The 21,580-nt window shown below is 39.1% G+C and overlaps 1 protein-coding gene across 1 annotated transcript in view; it reads right to left on the reverse strand.

The window, feature by feature from the left end:
• The window catches only part of SH2D4B (SH2 domain containing 4B), a 67,231-nt gene that overhangs the window by 33,530 nt on the left and 12,121 nt on the right, over window positions 1–21,580 (reverse strand). The window contains exons 2-5 of the mRNA XM_009641945.1: window positions 20,690–20,849; window positions 19,424–19,571; window positions 10,514–10,658; window positions 979–1,189 (exon numbers count right to left, since the gene is read on the reverse strand). Of these exons, the coding sequence (XP_009640240.1) occupies window positions 979–1,189; window positions 10,514–10,658; window positions 19,424–19,571; window positions 20,690–20,849 (664 nt within the window). The remainder of the gene's footprint in view (window positions 1–978; window positions 1,190–10,513; window positions 10,659–19,423; window positions 19,572–20,689; window positions 20,850–21,580) is intronic.

Consider the following 21,580-nt stretch of genomic DNA (forward strand, 5'->3'; position numbering starts at 1 on the left):
AATTTTGGCTGTTGTTACCAGAGAGTTTCTGTCTCTTAACACAGTAGAGCAAAGGACTTGTCAAAGCAGAACACATTTCCAAACAATGAAGGACTGATTCTCTCTGGTGCTACACTGACTAGTAAAGAAAAACAATGAAATGGGACTCTTTCCTTTCCAAGCTTGGATATTGGTTGTTGGGATTAATTTTATTTTTTTTAGTGTTTAATGCTACCATCCTTCCAGTGCTCACATTGCCTTCATCACCACATGAAGCCAAATTATAAGAAATTATAATTTGCCTGCAAAGTGGAAAGCCCATCTCTGATGTGCTCTTAACAAAAGCCAGGAATTTAATTTGATGTATGATGGCACCAAGGAGGTGCTCATGAATCCAATGATAAGAAATTCTTGGTATAAGAAATAACCAGGAAAGGAATGGAGTGACTAGTCCACTTTCTAGCACCCATCTGCCAGTTTGGGTTCTTCTCCCCTTCTACAATTCATGGTGCTCCCTAAATAGTCAGATGAAAGACTAATAAACACCAAAGACACTTGATTTTGCTTGGGAAAAAAAAAAAAAAAGAAAACAACCAAAAAACTTAACCCCCCTGAAACTTAGGAGTATGACAGCTCCCTAAAAAGTTTCAGGGCTGCTAAGCAGCAGGCAGCTTTAGGCTTGACACTTAAGACTTGCCTAAGAATTTGTCCATTTGACTTGCCCATATCACAGCCTTGCAGACTAATCTAACACTGACTTTTGAAGGACCCATCTCTGTGGGAACTCTAAGAAATCTGTCTGAAAAATAAACGGCATTTAGCTTACACTAAGCATTCAATCGGTTTTCATTTTTCTTTAAACATTGTTTTTCTGGTCACAGTGAAGGAGCAAGACTGAGAATTTCCAGCAACTGCAGAAGAGCTTGTTGAAATGGCAGGCATTGGAGAGGGAGAAATTCAACAGAAAACTATTTCAAAGTCACTCCTGTACAAACCAACCTGGATGCCGCAGAGAGAGACAGCAAAGGTCTTGCACCATCGCTACTCAGTTTTATTTCCTGATCGCTATTCAGGCTTGCCCCCTGGAACAAATTACTCAGGCCAGCCACTCTTCCCTTCTGGATGGCACGCAAGGATTGTCGTCGGTATTCATCCCGGGCCCTGCGTGCTTTGTGGCTCCTCTCCTCATCTGCAGCTTTGGAGCGGCGCACTGGGTGGAACGAATGGGAAGGATGGGGAGGAGAGACTTTACAAATACAAACAGCCATTTACCCTTTTGCTTATACGACAACTTACCATCTTTATTCCTTGTATGACATGATTTTAAGAACATATAAATGACAAGGCACTACCAAAGAGATTCCTAACTGGATGACTTCCCTGATACTTCAAACACAGGCTCACCAATTAGATGAAGCATGCCAGACTCGAGCTATCAATGAACTGATCACTGGCAATAACGGAGCCTCTACATACTGCGATTACATCTGACACTTGCTTTGGCTGTAATAAGAGAAATTCTGCTTCAGGACATCTTTTCCACTGGCAGAGCACCAAGTTTTACATTTCAAGGGAGAATGTTAACTACTGCTGAAGTCTGTGTTTAACAGAATTCTTTGCAACTATGCCCATAACTAGAACTGCAGCAGCTACTCCCAAAAGTTACAGTTAGAAACACTAACATGTACGTCACTTTTTGTTGTTAATGTTGCTTTATTTCTGAAAGACATATGCTACCTTCATTACAGTACTTAAAGTCACATAAGTCTCCATCTTGGAAACTGCAGTCTAAAACGGTTTCAGTAACAATGGAGAAATTAATAGCCATTGGAAAGGGCATGCTGGTGCTATGGATGGGGTCGTCTCACACTTGAGTCTCTGAAATTGCATATAAAGAACCTGAATCTGTACTGGAAGATTTAATGCACACCTATCAATGGCACTGACCAGGGAGTTACATATTTCCATAACCTGAAATGAGACTGCTGCTCTGGCCATTGCAGGTCAGGCATCTTTCACTAAAGTTTCTCTGTTTTAAAGCTAATATTCTAACAATCCCGTTTTCAAAATGGTATAACTTAAATGCACCAAGAACTGTACTGCAAATATGCATCATCTATCAGCTCTCTTCTGGTGCCTCAAGCCCCATTTTGATGATTTTTTTGAGACACAAATAACTTCAGGCAGGAAAATTATGCCAGTGCAAAACAAACCTTTAACATCCAGTGAAGCAAATATTAAAGCAGCAAGCTATTGCCTCCAGTAGCAATTATCAATCCTGCCATGACTATCTTGGCTTAGATCATACCCAATTCATAAAGTGCACACACTATTTCTTACTCTACTGTGATTGTACCTGTGACTGGGAATGCATGATACAGTCCCAGACAGCTGCATTTCATTAGGTTGTTTGGATGCCTCTGGTTTGCACTCCTGATTTAAAGCAAGCAGAAGTATAAATGGATTTGTCCAAATTACAAAAAGGTTTAATGGAATCAAGAAATAAAAGCGCTCAAAGCAAAATGAAATGAAATAAAACCCTCTAGGCAAATGAAGGAAAGAAAAAAGACCTTTAACCTTAGAGTCATATAATATTATCATAGATAGAAAGATATACTAAAGACTAACAGCTCATCAAGATAGCATAATGAACAAGTCATAGTTGCTTCATATGTATACAACTGGCAGGATTTCAGTTTCATTTAAATACATACCCTGTAGTTTTTGCTAAACACAGTAACAAACAACTGCACAGCACAGAAAATACAAGTAACAGGTTTCACTATTTATCTTGCAGGTAGTTTTCAAGGGCAGATAATGTCATCTAAATATACTACTTCAATGGGTCAGATATATTAGTTACAAAATTTCTGTGATTTATCCTTTGTAGAGCCACTCAGTAACGACTGCTTTAAATGTGGACTTTGTGTTTGCAACAACACGGGAGACAGCAAGGAAGATGAGTGCAATGCAGCTCGGCAAGACATTTAAAAAGCAGCCGTTGTTTGTCACATTCACAGGATACAGATCGAGGGCAGACTGCCTGGAGCTTTCTGGGATTCTTTTCTACTGATGCACAGGCTGCCTGGTAATGAAAAAGGCAAGGTATCTTCATGCCCCACTTTCCTCAGCAATAGATACTCTTTTTAACAGACATTCCTACTGTATTTTTGGTACCTAATGCAACTATACCATCACAAAACAATGGAGAGAAGTAGCATAGTTTGCAACCATCAAATATTAAAATTCATAAAACTTTCTGAAAGGATGTATGACATGCAGTCTTCCCTATCCATCCATATATATGTATATGTGTTTACATATATGTACATATACATACATGTGTATGTGTCTGTATATATGTTAGGATAGGGAAGGCTGCATGCCATAGGTATCTAAATGCACGTGTCGTGGTTTAACCCAGCAGGCAGCTGAACACCACACAGCTGGCTCACTCCCCCCCGGTGGGATGGGGGAGAAAATCAGAAGAGTAAAAGCAAGAAAACTCCTAAGTTGAGATAAAGACAGTTTAATAGGGAAAGCAGAAGCTGCGTGTGCAAGCAAAGCAAAGCAAGGAATTCATTCACCACTTCCCACGGGCAGGCAGGTGCTCAGCCATCCCCAGGACAGCAGGGCTTCATCACGCGTAATGGTGACTTGGGAAGACAAACGCCATCGCTCTGAATGTCCCCTCCTTCCTCCTCCTTCCCCCAGCTTTACATGCTGAGCATGATGTCATATGGTGTGGGATATCCCTGGGGTCAGTTGGGGTCAGCTGTCCTGGCTGTGCACCCTCCCAGCTCCTTGTGCCCCTGGCAGAGCTGGGGAAGCTGAAAAGCCCCTGCCTGGTGTAAGCCCTGCTCAGCAACAACTAAACCATCAGGGTGTTACCAACATTCTTCTCACACTAAATCCAAACCATAGCAGCACTCTGCCAGCTACTAGGAAGAAAATTAGCTCTATCCCAGCTGAAACTAGGACAGTACGCATATAGATTTTATATGCATAGACATATATATGCATCTCTCAATAAAAATTCTTCGTAATATGAAATTTCCCAACTGAGGTATCTGAAGAATTGTATCCTTATAGTTTTTCCCAGAAACCTCTCTCTTTCCTCACATTCCTCTATCTTCAGGAATTGTCTAGCACACCTCCTACTGTGGATCTGTGTTGCTACGTTATTCCAAGCTTCTTTTAAAACACTGATCGGTCAGTCAAGGGACTTTGTTGGGTAAATAAAGTCACTGGCATCAATAACTGGTTTTGGTGACTAGAAAGAGTATTGTGGATAAAGATTCATCTAGCCTTTGTGATCAGGAATGTACAAAAAGCTTTCCATTACACTCCAGATAAGATAATGAGCGTCACATGAACTGCCCTCCCTTACTGATACCTCCCACAAATATCTTGAGAAAGTCGAGCAGTCTGAAGGTAAATCTGCACATATTTCTGTAGTAGGTTTTTTTTTTACAATAGAATTTAATGAATATTCTTATTTCCCTCTGACTCTGAAGCATCCCACTAAAAATAAGAACTTTATACCTGGATCGAGTATAGCACAAATATTCTAAGATCGAAGCAGCCACAAATTCTGCATTACTTGTATTTCAGCACACATCACAGCCTTTCTTACAATAAGAAAGCAAAAGTAGTCAGGACTTCTAGTACCATCTTAAGTAGGAACAGATTGCTTTTCTTGACTGGCTGTCCTTTTACAGTAAATATACTTCTGGCATGACCTCTGCAAAGCATTAAATTCAATAGTCAATATTTTCAGCAGAGAGACTAGATAACTGAATCATGTCTTCCATCCTTAAAATCTCCAAATCATCACCATAGGTCCATGTATCTAGTGTCAAGAATTACTACAAATCTACGTTTTCTTCATCTTTTACGTTACGGAGTAATGTCAGGACTGACAGACTGGAAAATCATAGAATCATTTGTGTAGAAAAGATCTTTAAGATCATCGAGTTCAAGCATACCTGTCCACTACTAAACCATGTCCCTAAGCACCTTGTCCACCCATCTTTTAAATACCTCCAGGGATGGGGACTCAGCCACATCCCTGGGCAGCCTGTTCCAGTGCCTGACAACCCTTTCAGTGAAGAAATATTTCCTAATATCCAATCTAAGCCTCCCCTGGCCCAACTTGAAGCCATTTCCTCTTGTCCTATCACTTGTTACTAGGGAGAAGAGACCAACACCCACCTCACTACCACCTCCTTTCAGGTAGTTGTAGAGAGCAATAATGCCTCCCCTCAGCCTCCTCTTCTCCAGGCTGAACAACCCCAGTTCCCTCAGCCGCTCCTCATAAGACTTGTGCTCCAGACCCCTCACCAGCTTCATTGCCCTTCTCTGGACACGCTCAAGCACCTCAATGTCCTTCTTGAACTGAGGGGCCCACAACTGAACCCAGTATTTGAGGTACAGCATGGGGTTGTTGTGACCCAAGTGCAGAACCCAGCTCTTGGCCTTGTTGAACCTCAAACAATTGGCTGCAGTCCATAGATTCAGCCTGTCCAGGTCCCTCTGCAGAGCGTTCTATGAGGCTAAATGAGGAAAGTGATTGATTTGTCAAGCTCACAGGAAATCTACAGTTCAGCCAGTTCCCCTAAGTTCATCTCCACAACTAGTTTTCTCTTCAGCTGTTGGTGACACCAGCAACAGGTACATCCTACTTCAGTGCTTGCAAAATTAAGCACACTTTTGCCCTGACAGCACTGTAACTTGGGTAGAAATGCCTGAGCTGTTTATATAGTTTAGGTGCCAATATGATTGTAGCTGCAGTAGAGCAGGCCAAAAATGGGTTACCAAACCCTCCTGGAAAACTGGTAAAAATATCCAGACTGAGGTCTGTGCTATCATGATTATACAATTACCATTACTAGAAACAGTTTAAAGACAGCTTGGATATGCCTACATGACCTGCAGTGTGAACATACTCTAACAACAAAGAAGAAACCACAAAGCTTGTGTATGCGATAGCTCTTATGATCCTATAGGACTTAATTGAGTTTGCCTTGTTTACCTTGAGCAGTTTACAAGAATCTGTTATTCCTCTATGCTAACCTAAGTTGTCTTTTGAGTGAAAATGCAAGATTGCCTTTTATATTTCACTTAGGATTGGGAAATCCCTATTAGAAGTCCTGGCAAAGTTCTAATACCAAATCTTTTGATACAGATGAGGATTAATTCATGCTGTGCTGCAGCTGAACCTGATCACATCAATTGCGAAAGACTAGGAACTCTTCATTTTGTATAATCTATTTGGTGCTTTTGAAGAGCTGTGAGTTAGTCAGAGCTATGTGAAAGCAGAAAAAAACCCATATGCCATGAATATGCATCCTCATTTTTTAATTATTTTGTTTCATCTCTACCCTTGTTAATAATTCTTGGAAGCTTGTTTATGAGCAATTCAAAATGACTACTTAATAGATAAAATCCAATCTTCAAATTTTCTGAGTGCACATACAAATCGCACAGTGTTTTTCCATTTCCTAACTGGAAAATAACTTCCCACAAATACTCTGCACTATGGCTCCAGTTCAGCAATCTTCTTAATCTGAAAGCGTGTGAATAATCGCATCCCTATTCAACAACGCACTCTGAGACCTATTGAAGTTCAGTGAGCACATACTTAAGGTTGAGCACTTGCTTAGTTAATGCATAGCTGAACTGGGGACTACTCACTTTAAAATTCAGCATTTTGTCAAATGATCCTGCCAGTAAACTCGCTTGCTTGAATTTCTGTGGAAGATAAGTACCAAACAAACAAATTCCTTTAAAATTCAGACAAAAATAAATTCATAGGCATAGTTTGTAGAAGAACATAAAAATACAACAATATAAAAGAAGCTATAATGAGTCAGCTTGGTATCCTGCTTCCAACAGAGACCAAAAGTGGGTGCTTAGGGAAAGGCATAAGAATAGATCAAGTCACTGAACTCCGTTTACATTTTTACTGGAATAAATTTTTGTCTGGAGATGAGTACAGCTGGTCAGATGGTATATGAGCACTTCATTGCTTGATGCAGTTTGCAGGGGCTTGTAAGTGTACTAACAGAATGCCTTTTGCAATATTCAATCAGATGAACATTTATGCTACAGTTTTTCCTATTATCTTTTGCAGATTTCTCTTCTGCTCTCACAGAGAGAGGTCACACTTAGAGACTGTGATATAGGGTATAGTTTCTTGAATACTCAAGAAACCTACAAAATGGAACAGCCTGTAGAAAGGTCCAAAACTAATGAGAATACATACACTTGTCTATCTAAGCTTAGCCTTAGTTCTCACTTCTCAGTTTCAAAGAATAAGAGCTTTGAACAGCAGACTCTCCGAATCAGTCTTTTCCACTATTCATCTCACTTGCCAACCAATATACTTGCTCCACATATTAACTCACAACTGCCCTCTAAAGTACCCCAACATATATCCATTATATGAAATCCAAGTGTGTAATTGCTCCTACAACATCCTTTTTTTTCCTTTTAGTACCGATTTCTCAAGTTACTCTACGTTGTCATTTAGTATATTGAAAAGCACTAAAATTATGTATTTCAATTAACACAGCGGTTCTATGGGCTTTTATTGTTATTTGGCACAATCAGGCAAACAGCAGAAGCAAACTGAACTGAACAACAGAAACTAATATTAGCAACACTTTGCTTATTGCCTTGGCAATAAACAGCTGAGAGATAATGTGATGAGGAGAGATGAATCCTCATCACATTCTAAATTCCATCTACTAAATAAATTAGTAGTGTCATCAATATCATTGTTACATTTGCTCTCCACAATAGCTGCTCTAGCCCTGCTGTTCCTCTTCGGTACTGACCCCCCAGCACTGTTGAATATGAAGGGCTGACTTCAAGGAGGTAAGACACAAAGGAGCCTGGCTTTGTTCCTAATGGGCAATATGGTTTCCATTGCAGGTGTGTAGAGACAAAAGATGTTAATATTACATCTGCTTGTAATTCTCTTATGCATTCATGCATTTATTTATTGCTTATAAAAGATGAAAAGTGGATAGCTTTGCCTAACTTGACTAAATTTCCTTTTGGTGTCCCAAAGGGATATTTGAAGACAAAACGAAAGGATTACCATAAAAAGAAAAAAAAAAAAAAAAAGGAACTGAAATCAAAAGTGAAAGATCTCGTCAATGTGAGGTACTAGGTCATTCCATAGCAATTTCAGATGCTCCCACTTCCAAATATTTGTTATTGCCTGTCTGGTGGAAGGCTCTGGCTTCTGCAGCAAAGTTAAGGAAACAGAAGATGTTAACATTCCTCAGGAAGCTCAGTGCAAAGTCTGATGCCATAGTCTAAACCAGTCAGGAACTGGTTTCAGATAAGGCACTAAACACTGCATCTTCATATCTTACATTGTCACACCCATTTGCTAATGGAGCACAGTTCTAAGCCCTCAAGCCATCTGGGATAAATTGAAACAATTGAGATAAGCATAAGAGGATAAATAAGGATGTGATACACTCTGGTCATTAGTCTGCAGTTAGTTTAATGCTAAATCAATTACTGATAACAGCATAAACTCTGGCAGCACTGAATTTATAGCAGGCTGCAAAACCCAATTGTGGTGCCGCCAGCTAGGAGGTGCCGAGCTTTTGTTTTGCCACGGCAGCACTATCATCGGTGACCAGGCTGGATAGCTGGAAATTACGTGAGCTGCAGCCAGTCACCCTGTTGACCAGGTCTATAGGTATCGAGGCACACAGACTGAAAGTGATAGAATTCCTTCAGAGCATATAGAACACTCCAAAGGTTACACAATAAAAAAAAATACTGGTGGTAGAGTATATCCATCAGCATACGATGCAGTCAAGTGTTTTGACAGACCAAGAATGCCATTGCAGATATCATGGTTAAAACCTTTCATAGCTTATTCCTTTCCTCTCTGTCTTCTCCCATAATTACTCTTTTGCATTTCTGATATCTGTCCCTGCACAACCAGCATTCCTTGAGAAAACTGAGACAAAAATTTAAAACCTCAGCTACCTCTTTAATGCAGTAGTAATGTTCGCAGTATTTTGTTTTATCGATAATTTCAGTGTAAATATAGGCTGGATTTTTAATTTTTTTTTAATGGTTGCAAATGTATTTTCTTTCCTTATCTACCATCAAAGAAATGCTAAAGTACATAATACCATCCTCTATGCTAGGTTGCCAGCTAATGCTAATTGAAGATGCCTCATTTTCTACAAAAATAAAGGGCTATTTTTTCCCAACTCATTCTGCTCTTGAACAGCCAAAATACAGAAAGCTACAGTTTTCCTTTCTGAATAAACAGGTACACCTGGATTTAGATAATTCTCCAGGAAATAATTACTGTCTCTTTATTGACAGTGTAATATACAGAGGTTTTATCGATCAAAAAAAGAGTGTAGCCTGCTATGAGCTTCAAAAATGGCACCAGTGTATCATATATAGATTTAATTCCAGGTAATAGGAATTCAGTAATTAGTCTTCAGGAACTCCTGGAGTGATGACTAAAACCATAAAATAAACTCATTGAATAGTTTCAAACATTTACTTCTGTCAGGAAGTAAGTAACACTACAGCAATTTTTTTTCCTACTTCATGAGGTATTTCATGCCACACATACTATCAGCACCCTAAAACTCCATTTTCAGTATTAGCTGATTAAACTTCATGCTATATATAATTAATACAACCTCACATGAGCTAAAATTTTCTAATCATTATATTTCCTTTTTCTGCAGAGTAATCAAACCAGTATAGATATAGGAAATAAAAAAATAGTCTTCCCCCAACAAAAATGCACAGTTCTTACTGCAAACAGATTTCCTACTTCTAGACTCCAGATGGAGCAGACATACATTTTATTCACCATAACCTATTAAGTCTTATTTACTCATAATGTGGACCCTGCAGTATGTATGTATACATATATATTGTAATATATTTGCTCTGTTCCTTATAGGCTTTTAAAAATCACTAACATATTTTTAAGTTAATCAGAATGATGATATTAATAAAGAATTTCAGAGTGGCTGAAAAGGAACAGCATCTCCACAGAGTGAGATCATCACCATAAGGATTTTTTTCAGGGCAACAATCTAAGTATTATTTATTGCAATCTTTTGAAATGAAGTGAATTCCAGTTCTGATATCATAGCTTGACCTCATCACCATATGAAAGTAATTAAAATACAGATGAAGACAGATTTTATCTCTTCAGAGATAGCTGAGGACAAGCTGTCAAAATAACTGCATCCAGAATTATTATTACTAAGCCAAAACTGTTAATTACATTAGACAAAAATTTTATAAGGCATTGACATGGATCCTTATTCAGAAAGAAATGTGAAATTGGTAAACTCACAGTAACTTCTGTTTGTAAGGCCAAGCTGGTAGTTTCCTGCAAAATAATACCGTATTTTTGCATTGCTCTTGGTAGAAGAGATTTTTGGCAGCATCGCTCTCCATTCTACAAGTGTCTTTTTGTTTGCTTTTAGAAATACACTAATCCCGTGAAGGTAATTTTACTCACACTGTTCTTCCCACTCCTGGTCATCGTCGCTGTGTTGACTAGGCTGCTGAGCTTGCTTGAGGCTCAGGTACAACTCTTTCGCTCGGATTTCTTCCTGCTGCCTTATTTGTTCTTCACCCTTTTGTCTTTCCTCTTCTTCTCTTTTCTAGGCAAAATGAAGTAAACCAGAGGTGACTAAAGAGGAAAAATGTGCCAAAAGTTAGGACACTGCATCAGTTGCTTCCTCCCATGGAGTTACCTTGGGCAAATCACCGTCTCTTCTAACTGTGGGTTTCTCACCTATCACAGCAGGCACAACAGAAGTTTCTCACCTCTTAGGATTTTCTGAGAAAGGGATGTTTCGAGATGCATACGTATCACAGGAATAAGGAACATGTAAGTATCTAAGACCTGAAATCTATATGGAAAACATGCTTTATCACATGGCACCACAGCCTGTGCTGTGCTACAATCCATAAGCAGTGCTCGTTTTAAGTCGACGTGTACTCCCATTGGAGACAGCACTGTCACTCAAGCAGTATACACATCATTACAGAATCTGTAGAATTCAGTAACTGATTCACTGGTGTTCTTAGTTTAACAACTGTCACCAAGTGTCATCTTTCTGTCTTCCTTAAATAACTGTTATTAAAGGTCAGATGTGGGATTTCATAAGATCTTTGCATTTTCCTGACTTTCCTCTCTTTCGGTGAGACTTCAATGTTTCATTGCAACGGGACCAGCAATAGTTGAGCACAGGGAAAAAAAAAACCAAATCAACCTCCCATGATTACTTTAAACTAGAAAAAGATTTTCTCAAATGCACCAATGTGTTCTATTGATCAGCTGAGCTGATATATTTGAGCAAATATTTCTAGAGCTAGAGACTTTGGACTGGTACTTTTTTTTTCTTAACACATGGTTCAATGTGAAGTCTGAAAATTATGTTCAGACAGGATTGGTCCCGATCTCAATAGGGAATCAGACATATTTAGCTTCCTTTTTATTATATCATATTTGTGCACTGTGAACTTTGTGAAAGGGTGTATTTTCTAAGTTTGAAAACAAACTTTCATAACATCAGGATTCACAGCATGACCAAAATAATCCACGGTTTATTAAAATAAGTATTACAAATATGAGTGGAAAGATTTAAAAAAATGAGGCCAAAATCTGACTTCTATTATTCTCTAAGCTTAGTCTGTGACTTCTGGAGATGCAAAACTGAGCTTTCATGATGTGGTTCATAATCCTGCAAAAAGTAACTTGCATACCTGTTTTTTTAGCACATAGATTCTCCTCGTTCAGTGTTTGAAGGTGCTACTTATATGAGAGTTCATATTATGTATAAATGCTTGTTATAATTCAGCCTCTTTTTAGGCTGAAAGGGGCTGAACTATCCAAAAGCTATATTAATTCAGTAAAAGGCTATATTAATTGATTAACGCTTCCCTACAGTAAATAGTTTTTATTTTATAATACATTGAAAAAGTACTCATTCAAGGGTTGTCTGTCCTATCTTAATGCCTGCCAGGGCACAAATACCAAAAGCAGTTTGGTTGTTCTGGTCAGGGATCACACAACAGAAGCAAGCGATTTAGTAGTGACAAGCGCACCATCTTCAGAGTGAGAAACCAGAACAAATGCAAATGTCCACCCTTTGAAAGAAGCCAACCTCTTTTCCTTTTCCCTAAGTAACATAAATCAACGTTTCTTCATTTAGCACAGCGGAGCTCCACCAGTTTATACCAGCAGAGGATCCATCTTCTTGATAATACAACAAATCAAGAGACCTGAAATACTGGGTATCAAGAGTGAAGTACCTGTGCAGTGAATAACAGTTCCATAACACACATGATGAACAATACATTAGGCTGCTCTTATTATTTCTGAGAAAGAAAATCCTAGTATTGTTCTTCAGTCAATTTTAATGCTAGTATTTTTGATTATTTCTAGCATCATCCTCCCATTGTTATCTCCTGAGTCCTAAAAGGATCAGTTGAGTGGACAGTTCAGTATTTTTGAAAAGTCAATGTTTTTATGAAGCACTAATTTCAAAGTCCAGCAGCTTCTTCAGAATAATAAAAAAATATTTTTTTAAATACCCCATAGAATTAGAAATACCATATTTCAGTTGCTTGTAAATGACTTTGGTCCTTTCTTGGAAAAAGTGTGCAATCAGCTATTTTTAATTCTTATGAGAAGAATATTTATTCACTTATCTGCACTACCTAAAAAAAAATCCAATACATCTAGGCTATCTTTTCAGGAAGATGGACAGACACAGGGGTAATCCTGGGTTATCAAAATGTTTTCTGTTCAACATCTCAAACCATGAGGTAAATTTAATAGGGGGGGTGGAAATCAATCTCACAGCAGTTTCCCCAAATCACACAAGAGTTTTGTCATAAGTTTGTTTTTTTAATGCAGCTATTGTTGAAGCATTTGTAGTAAAAAGATAAACATGGTTAAAAAAAATAAACCAAAAACTAGAATTCAGGCAGAGTTTGAGTTCGTAATGGAAAGCAGTAATGTCTAAGAAAATTCTATTCTTTTTTATTTTTAGTGAGAAGGAGATTTAAGTCAATGAAGAGACAACAAACAACACTGGCACTTGATTCTGAATTCACAAAGCTTTTTCATATCATCTTCCTTTTTAAAGGAAGAAAAATTTTAAACTCTATTTATTCAAATTAGCGCATGGATGCATGTGCATGTGTATTCTGCAAGTCCTTACAGGTGTAGCTGAGGAGAAACAACCCTTGTTAGTATGACACAGGGAAGAAGTCATCCTGCTGCCAAGTACAAGTAAAAAGTGTATGTTTGTATTTAAAATGAACAACAATTGAGCTTTTCACATTCACTCCACTGGAAGAATACAGCGACCGGTTTATCTGCTTCTCCCTGTGAACCCGATCCTGCACATCAGGGCTGAGAGTGAAGAGCTATAATAATCTACAAACATCACCTTCTGCCTGACACTTGAGAAGGATTGTACTGTGTGCCATAACCCTTTCAGCTCTTCTAGAAGAATTAGGAAGGTGACAATTCAGTACATAGTTGCAAATTGCCAAGAAATACCAACCTGCTGCAACAAATCACACTGGCAATTCAATAGGCAGCAGTAATCCTCTCCAGCTTTAACTCCACCGGAGAATTTGAACATGCTAAATGATCTTATCTAGCCCCTGGCAGCTGAGCATTTACCACAAACTTGTTACTTGTTACTGTAAATGTGTGCCTCACAATGTTTGATAGCTCTGCTACAGCCAGCTCTAAATAATATTTAATATTAGCCATGGTTAGCTTCTAATGTTTCAGTCCACTGCAGATGAGAGGAGATTAGGTCAGCATTTAGGTTTTGCTGCAGAAAGATTTAAAAAAATGCACTGAGGAAAAGCCAAAATACAGCAGTTGATTTTTTTTTTTTTCCAATGGAAAATTGAGCTTCTGGCTGCTACGGCTCTTGGGGTTTCTCTGGGGAGTCTTATGGCAGTGCAGCTGAAGGACTGCCACCCTGCTCGGCGCAAAACCTACAAGACGCATTTGTTACCACCTCTCCAAAGCAAAGGATGCCTGGGATTCCCTCAGTGCTTCAGGCTGGCCCGAAGCATCTTTGGCAGCCCCGAGAGCTGCAGCTAGCTGGCTGCACCACAGCTGCTGTGACCCTCCCCCCCCCCAGCAATGCTGTGACCCTCCAGAGACACCCCCCCCAGCAATCATCCCTGAGCCAGGGCAGGCATTCAGGCGACCTGCCACAGAGCTGAGAGCACAGCTCCTCTTCAGATCTGAGCCCTTAGGCCTCCCTGCTCTGAGGAAGGAAATCTGGAAGTCCCTGGTGCCTGGCTCCAGGACAGCCTGCTGACACAGCAACCTGAATTCAGAGATCAGCGACCTCCACAGACCCACCTGCCCATTTCCCACAGAGCTGTGAGGGAGTATCAGCAGAAATACATCTGACCCTTCCCAACCCCTTTCTGAGAAAACTCTCTCACTTGCCTCTGGAAAGAAAGCATTTGCAGAGACCTTATTTTCTTCTCTACTACCAGTGTCAAAGGAACACAGGCTTTGTGTCACTTCACTAGTCTGTGCATGTATTTGCACAAGTGTATGACATGCAGTCATGCTTTATGTAGGAGTTACATTTCAGTCATGCCCCCGAACACGCTATTCACACATGGGTCATATAGGGAAGTAACAACATACTCCGGTTCAGAAAGACCCTCTTTTAGATGAGATAGAAAACAAAGCTAAGGACTATTCCTGATTGGGAGAGATCCGAGATGTATTGCATGTGCTGGAGCAGATGCTACTTGGGTAACTTCCACAGATGCAGTTCATCTCTGGATCTTACAGACTCTTCACAGCTCGAACTCCTGATGTGTAAACTATCCTCATTAGTGGTTCAGATTTTCCCATTTACCCATGGAAAATATCGGAGTTTTGCTAGGTTTTTACTAGCGATCCAGAATAAAGAAAATGGCTTCAGCAGCGCAATCATTACTGACATTGCTGGGGAAAGATTTTTCTTTGAAATTAATATCACAGTTTCTCACAAGTAGGATAGAAAAATCCTGCAGACCTGATTCCCAGCAGAAACGAACAGCTGCCTCCCTTCCAACATTGTTAGAGAGACAACTGCACAGAAAAAAAAGAATTTCTGAACTGTGGTGGCACAAAAGAAAACAAAATGAAGTACTACTGAATTACTGTAATTGCGATTGAATGGACCCAACTGAGATATTTTCAGAATGAGCTGGGTGCCAAACCCCAGAGAAAAGCTGTTACCACATTCCTGGATTCTACGTATGCTGTCCTTGGGAAAAATTCGGGTTTTCTTTGTGCAGCAAAGCACAGAGCTGAACTTACAGCTTATTTGCACTTAAAGCTAACAAGCCCACTCAAGTGCGTGGTGTTTACTTGGAGACAAGAGGTTTTTTCAGATCAGGACAGAATGCTTGCTGCTAAATCACAAGAAGCTCACAGTACTGTAAGTGGCGATGGTGATATTTTACTGTATTCCTGTACTCTACACCTGGCAGCAACTGTCTGAAGAATCAGGTCCACAGCGCTTTTGGGCACAATAAAGCACTCAGACATGTGTTGAAAGCCCATCTAAGTCAACAGGACTGAAGTGTGTTCTTTCTATTAAGCATAAGCTGTCCTTATTAGGGATTTCCTGAACTGAAGCACTAATAATTCTGTTCTTCTCTGAAGGCTGATTCTAAACCTGTTATCTTTGACGAGAACGGAAACAGCCAGGACATAGTAAGTCTTAAAAAAAGCTCACTTCACTCACCACAATCCCAACCGGAATTAAAGGTCATGAACTCGCACCAAAAAAAAGGGGGGAAGGAAATTATAACACAGCTACTCTCTTGTTGCCTATCAAGAGAATAAGGATTATTTCTCCTTAAGTGCTACTCTCTTTAAAACTCCTACTGAATATTTTTTGATGCATGAAGAAAAACAATGCCCAAAAAAGTTTATACAGAGCTTTTGGTTAACACACATTTCATCTGCCAAGGAATTTTTAAGAAGCAATCTAGCTTTACTGTCAACTGTGCTTATATTATTAAATTTGACAAGTATCTGATGTTGTCATACAGATAGTACTTTACTATTAATATTCTCTTCCTCTATGTAGGTCACATGAAGAACGAGCTGAGAGAGTATCTCTCTCATTTCTAAATGTAGCTGAAGGGTACCACCACCCCCACCCCCAGGCTGGCTGATGCTCATACCTTTAATTCGCCCTAGCTCTGCGCGTTGTTCAAGACTCTTAATGACAGCCACTGATAACAGTAGGAAATTAAGCCTATGATCTCATAGCCTTTTTGAATTAGCAAAAAGATTAATGATAGTAATTGGCTCTCTTATTTGTCCTTTGCAATAGGTGCACAAAAGACTAGCTGTCATTAAACTGCAAAGAAATAGAGCAGTCAACATTTATGTTCTAGCATCATAAATTAAAAGCATTTCTGCTTAAGAAACACCAAGGAAAGCAATACTTTTTTTAATAGTGTTGGAAAAGGAAACAGGGATTATCATTCACTTTGATATGCGAGATATCATTAATCTAATGCAGACAGCCCTAAGGTCCCATGATAGGTCAAAAGGAATAAAAGCATTTTAAAAAGGAAGTGTTTGTGATACGATATGGTTAGAAATTAAACACATCAGCAGAAAGGACAGAGTTTCAATCTCCCAAGTCAAAATGCTTCAAGAGGATGAAGCGTTAGCAGAGACTGTACTTTTCATCGCTTTAAACACGATCTGGTCATCATCGCAGAAGGATGATTACCAATGCATTAAATATTTTACACATTTTAAAGTGGGCTTGCTAACTGATCTGCATCTCATTGCACACCCTGAATCATTCATGAAAGATACATTTCTTCATTATTTCAATGATCGCAGTCATACATAAGTAGAGTCATTAATTCATCTTTTTCCCCCAACACCTTGGCTCTATTCACTTTTCGTAGTTGGAGGTAGATGCCAGAAACATAACTTTCCTATTTCCCTATCTAGATACCTTTCCACTTATTCAGCTTCTAAATATTTCTTGTACTTCTTCCACTGCACAATAGTAGATATAAAAAGGAAGGAGATATACAATGGAAGGAGAAGGAAAGCCAAGTGAACTTAAATAGGCCCACGGACAGAGAAGTAACAACTCCCACATATTAGCCTGTGAGATTCACTTGTCTTGGAAATGCCCTTACTGTTTTGAAGTAGTTCTACAGCACTGTGTACGAGATTTGCTCTTTCAAGACCAAGTAATAGATAAGCTGCTTTTCTGAGTAGCAAAGGTTTGCAGTGATAGTACCAGCAATCAATCCTGCATTTGGATCTCTACTGGTGGGACACTATGTTAGTCCAAGTCCCTCCTAACCGATCTCAATGTATAGACCTCATTGAAGACCCAGGGCTGTAAGTGTAGTTAGACTGTTTTTGTATTAGCACAGCAAATGCCAGGAGCACACTCAAGAAAGGGGTGTTTAAAAAAAAAAAACAAAAAAAACCCACACAACACATTCGCTGCATAATATCTTGTTTCCAAACTCATTTTTGAAGCCAAAGAGTTCACTTCTGCTGGGTCTTGTCTTAAAAATCATGGTCCATTTATTTAAATTTTTACAAACATTCTCTTCAAATGCTTGATTTAAAGGAAACCATAGGGGGAAAAAAGTTTCTGGTTTTTTGATAAAATAATTATGTTGGCAACTTTACCAACAGGGCTAAAGAAATCCTGGCCAACAGTTAGTATTTTAAATTCAAAGTAGAAACTGAACCAAATTCTCATCCCACTTACAGCAGTGTAATTCTTGTTCCTACCAGGCACACAGTCGGATGGAGGATACCTCCTCACTTCCCGAGGAACAGTGGGAACACAGATCACTCTGACACCTTTCCATCAATATGAAAGTGAGCAGAATTCTGTGCCATTCCTCCTGAATTGTATCAACTGAAAGACTAGTTTTCCTTAATAGAAAATTATGACTGCTGGCCACTAAAAGTCTCACAGGTTGCTCACGCTGCTTTTTGAAAGAGTCTCTTTGAAACAGAAGGGCAACAGTGAGCTTGTGGACATTTACCCCATCAGGTGCACCATAAATCAACCACAGAGGTGTAAGTGAACAGGCCTGTATCAGTCTTTGTTCAAGACAGCTTTGCTTTCCGGAAAGGAGAGGAAAGAGCATTTAATTAGTTGCTCTGCTCATTATTCATACATTAATAAAGGCACTTGAAAGGTATAGTTTCATTACTCATTTACATCAAATTTCAAAGGCCCTGCTCTCTCCTATGAATTCAAATTAATTGTGCAAAGGTAAATCAGCAACTTTGTGCAGAGGAGGCTACAGGAGCCGCCCTTGCTTTGTGCTAGATAACCACCCTCCTGTCCCAGTCCCACAGTTTACAGAATGACAAGTAACTTGCTGGCTCTAGTTTGTAATCAAACCGCATAAATTTAACACTGAGTTTTTCAGCATGCCTCCCATCACAAGGGACGAAGGGGGAGCCTATTTGCACTTTCCACACCTTTAATCACCATCCCAGGAAGGGAAAAATGACATAGCACGCTGTCAGCAGGGGAGAGGCATGTAGATGGAAGTTACTGGATGCAGATCTCCTAGGAATCATATTTTGCTCCAGGCTTTCTCCATGGAAACCCAGCTTCACCAATCTTGTGCAGTCCCACAGTGCACATCCCAGACTCAGAAGACCGTGATAATTTCCCTGCATACTAAATGAATTATATTTTGTTTTCTCATTTTTAAACAAGTTTTTATCTTTATGCAGTAATATGAAAAGGGTAGACACAGGCCTCCTTTTCCAGTTTAGCTTTCAAATTGTTACTTTCAACAAGACAATGAAAAAATTATTTCAAGCAAACATTAAAATATTACAACCGAGCTCATAGAAAATTCATGAAGTCAAAAATCAGGCAAATAAACTTCTCCCAGCAAAGCCAACTAGACTTTTCCCATATGTTGAGTAGGAGAAGGATCCACCCCTCATTATCTTAAAGAAAGCAGTGACAGAATTTTCAAGTTAAATATGTGAACAACTCATCCAAACCACACCGAATACGTTCAAGCAAACTAACTCAAAATGAGACATTTCCCAATTGTACATTTTCTCCCCCAGTATGATTCACTGAGCACAGCTGACTGAACAATCCTGTTAATGTGTGAGCTGAATAACCAGTTTGATTGTCCTGACACTTTTGAATGAGATGTGTAATTTTTTCACATCACTCGCCCAGCTGTTCGAGTGAACACCATGTAGTTATTTGTATATTTCAGGATGAAAAATTACAACTCTGGGTTTCAAAGCGTATTAATAAACATGCACTGAAGGTGACAAGAACTCTGAATCTATATAACAACACTATTTAAAAAAGCTAAATTTTTCTATGCAAACCTTCAGTTCCTCCTGAATTTTTTCCTCCTCCAATTTGGCAGCTTTCCGATCTTCTATTTCTATTTTCCATTTTTCTGCCACTATCCTGGCTTTTTCTTGAGCCATAGCATCCCGGAATTTCTTTGTAATTTCAGCCTCCTTTTGTCTCCTTCAGAAAAGAAATTGAAAATAAAAATAACTTCAGATGCTGATTTTTTTTTTTTAATTGAGGATCAACACTTGCTCTCTGGTTGCATCAAATAATTAGCATAAGACTTCACAGAAATATATAAGGAAAGAATTAAAATGTATTTAACAAGAGACTTATCACAAATCAGATTTGAGGAAACTATCCAGAAGGCAGACACTTTCAAATTTTGATAAATGACTAATTAAAATAGCACCTTCTAAATTAGAAAAGTACTTCTTGGATGTCTTTGAGTCATACCCTATATTTTTCCTTCCCTGGCTGGAAAAAACCCCAGATTTTTCTGTCAGTCTAGAAAAGTACGATTGGGAATTGTGTCTCAAATATCAATGCAAATGTCAGCCAAATTCTTACACTGTATTGTTTATTAGTACCAACAACGTAAAAGGAATACAGAGCACAGGTTGAAGCTTTTAATCCCTGCTTAAACATGCAATCACTATAAGCAAGGAGAATCTCATATGAAAAGGAATAATATAGAATAATCTGATATGTAAACTACCACTTCTCAGTGCTGCCCTACAAGAGGAAGTACAGGAGGCAGGTGGCCTACTTCCCAACAATATCAAGCATCAAGACACTTTTGAATCTCTCCCAAAGCTGGAAGAGGCCCTGCTGGAAACACCAGCACAGCACTTTATGTAATCAGTTTCTGAACTGCTGGGATAAGAATTAATATAAGCAATATGCATACAAAACCAATTTCAAAAAGGATTTTATGTACCAAATCCCCATTGTGGGCACATAGATGTGTGATGCAACAGACATTCCTAATTTAATAATCTCAAAACCAGATTGTTTCATTTTTATTTATTTACAAACTGGTCAATAGTTTACCCGAATTCCCCAAAAGAAAAACATTTGCTTCACTTCTTTTATGAAAGAGAGGGTTTATTTTTCAGTATTCAATAAAAATAAAATTACATTTTTCACGTGCTGAAAAATTGCCAAAACAATTAAAAGCAAATGTTCACAAAACATACTTACCAGTTCTACCCACCATTACCTGCCGCCTTTCTACAAGGCCATGTCTCCCATTATGCCAAGTGGACCCTGAATTCAGTTTCTTAAATCCTCACCATAGCTCTTCCGCCTCCTTCTGTGCTTGTTGCCTGGCTCGCTCTGCTATTAGCTCCTCTGATATCTGTTCATACGGCTTGTCACCTGGGGCTTCTCCCATAACCCAGACCCAGACCTCACCATCCTTCCCACGTAGCCACTGCACATGTTTGCCATTACCTGCAACAGCCACCAAAAACAAACCAAAAGCATAAATACTGGCTCAAATTCTTACATGAATATAGATAAAAAGATGGGAAATCTGCAATTCAGAAACATTAAGCTTGCAATTTACAATTCAGAATAAAACATTACTAAGAAGTTGGATGAAATATTCAGATTTTACCAGTCTACCGCACTGGGGGGGGCGGGGGGGGAAGGGTTTGTATGCTCCAGATCACACAATCTTTAAAGGCTCACAGTTCCACAAAAATAAGGAATTATTACTTCTGGCATATATTTCCCAGAATTTAGGTATTATGATCATTTTTTCCATTGTTATAAATATATTTGCTTGCTTCACTCAGCAAGGGATGAATGAAGAGAATGGAAAAAGAGATGGAGTGACAACCACAACAACCAGTGACGTGACCAGCCATGCTTCAGCACATGGAGAATGTCAAGTGTTGAGCATGCAGGGACTTCATCGGAACTCCTGCAAAAAATCCAGGAATTTTCTGCTCCCACTGTGTGAAGGAGGAGTTTCAGAAAGCCGATAAGCTCAGAACATACCACTCAACACTGCAGAAGCTTTTCTGTTCAGGTAGGCAGTTCAAAGGGATTAAGTTTCTGGTTCAGTTTTCATGAAAGACACCGTGCGAAAAATCTATGGTTACTGTGTTGACAGAGTGATTTTAAGAACACCAAAAAAGCCTGCATGCTCTTTACAAAACAGATTTTGGTCAACCTTC

This window comes from Egretta garzetta, unplaced genomic scaffold, assembly GCF_000687185.1.
Source record: "Egretta garzetta isolate BGI_Z169 unplaced genomic scaffold, ASM68718v1 scaffold56, whole genome shotgun sequence".
Classification (NCBI taxonomy): domain Eukaryota; kingdom Metazoa; phylum Chordata; class Aves; order Pelecaniformes; family Ardeidae; genus Egretta; species Egretta garzetta.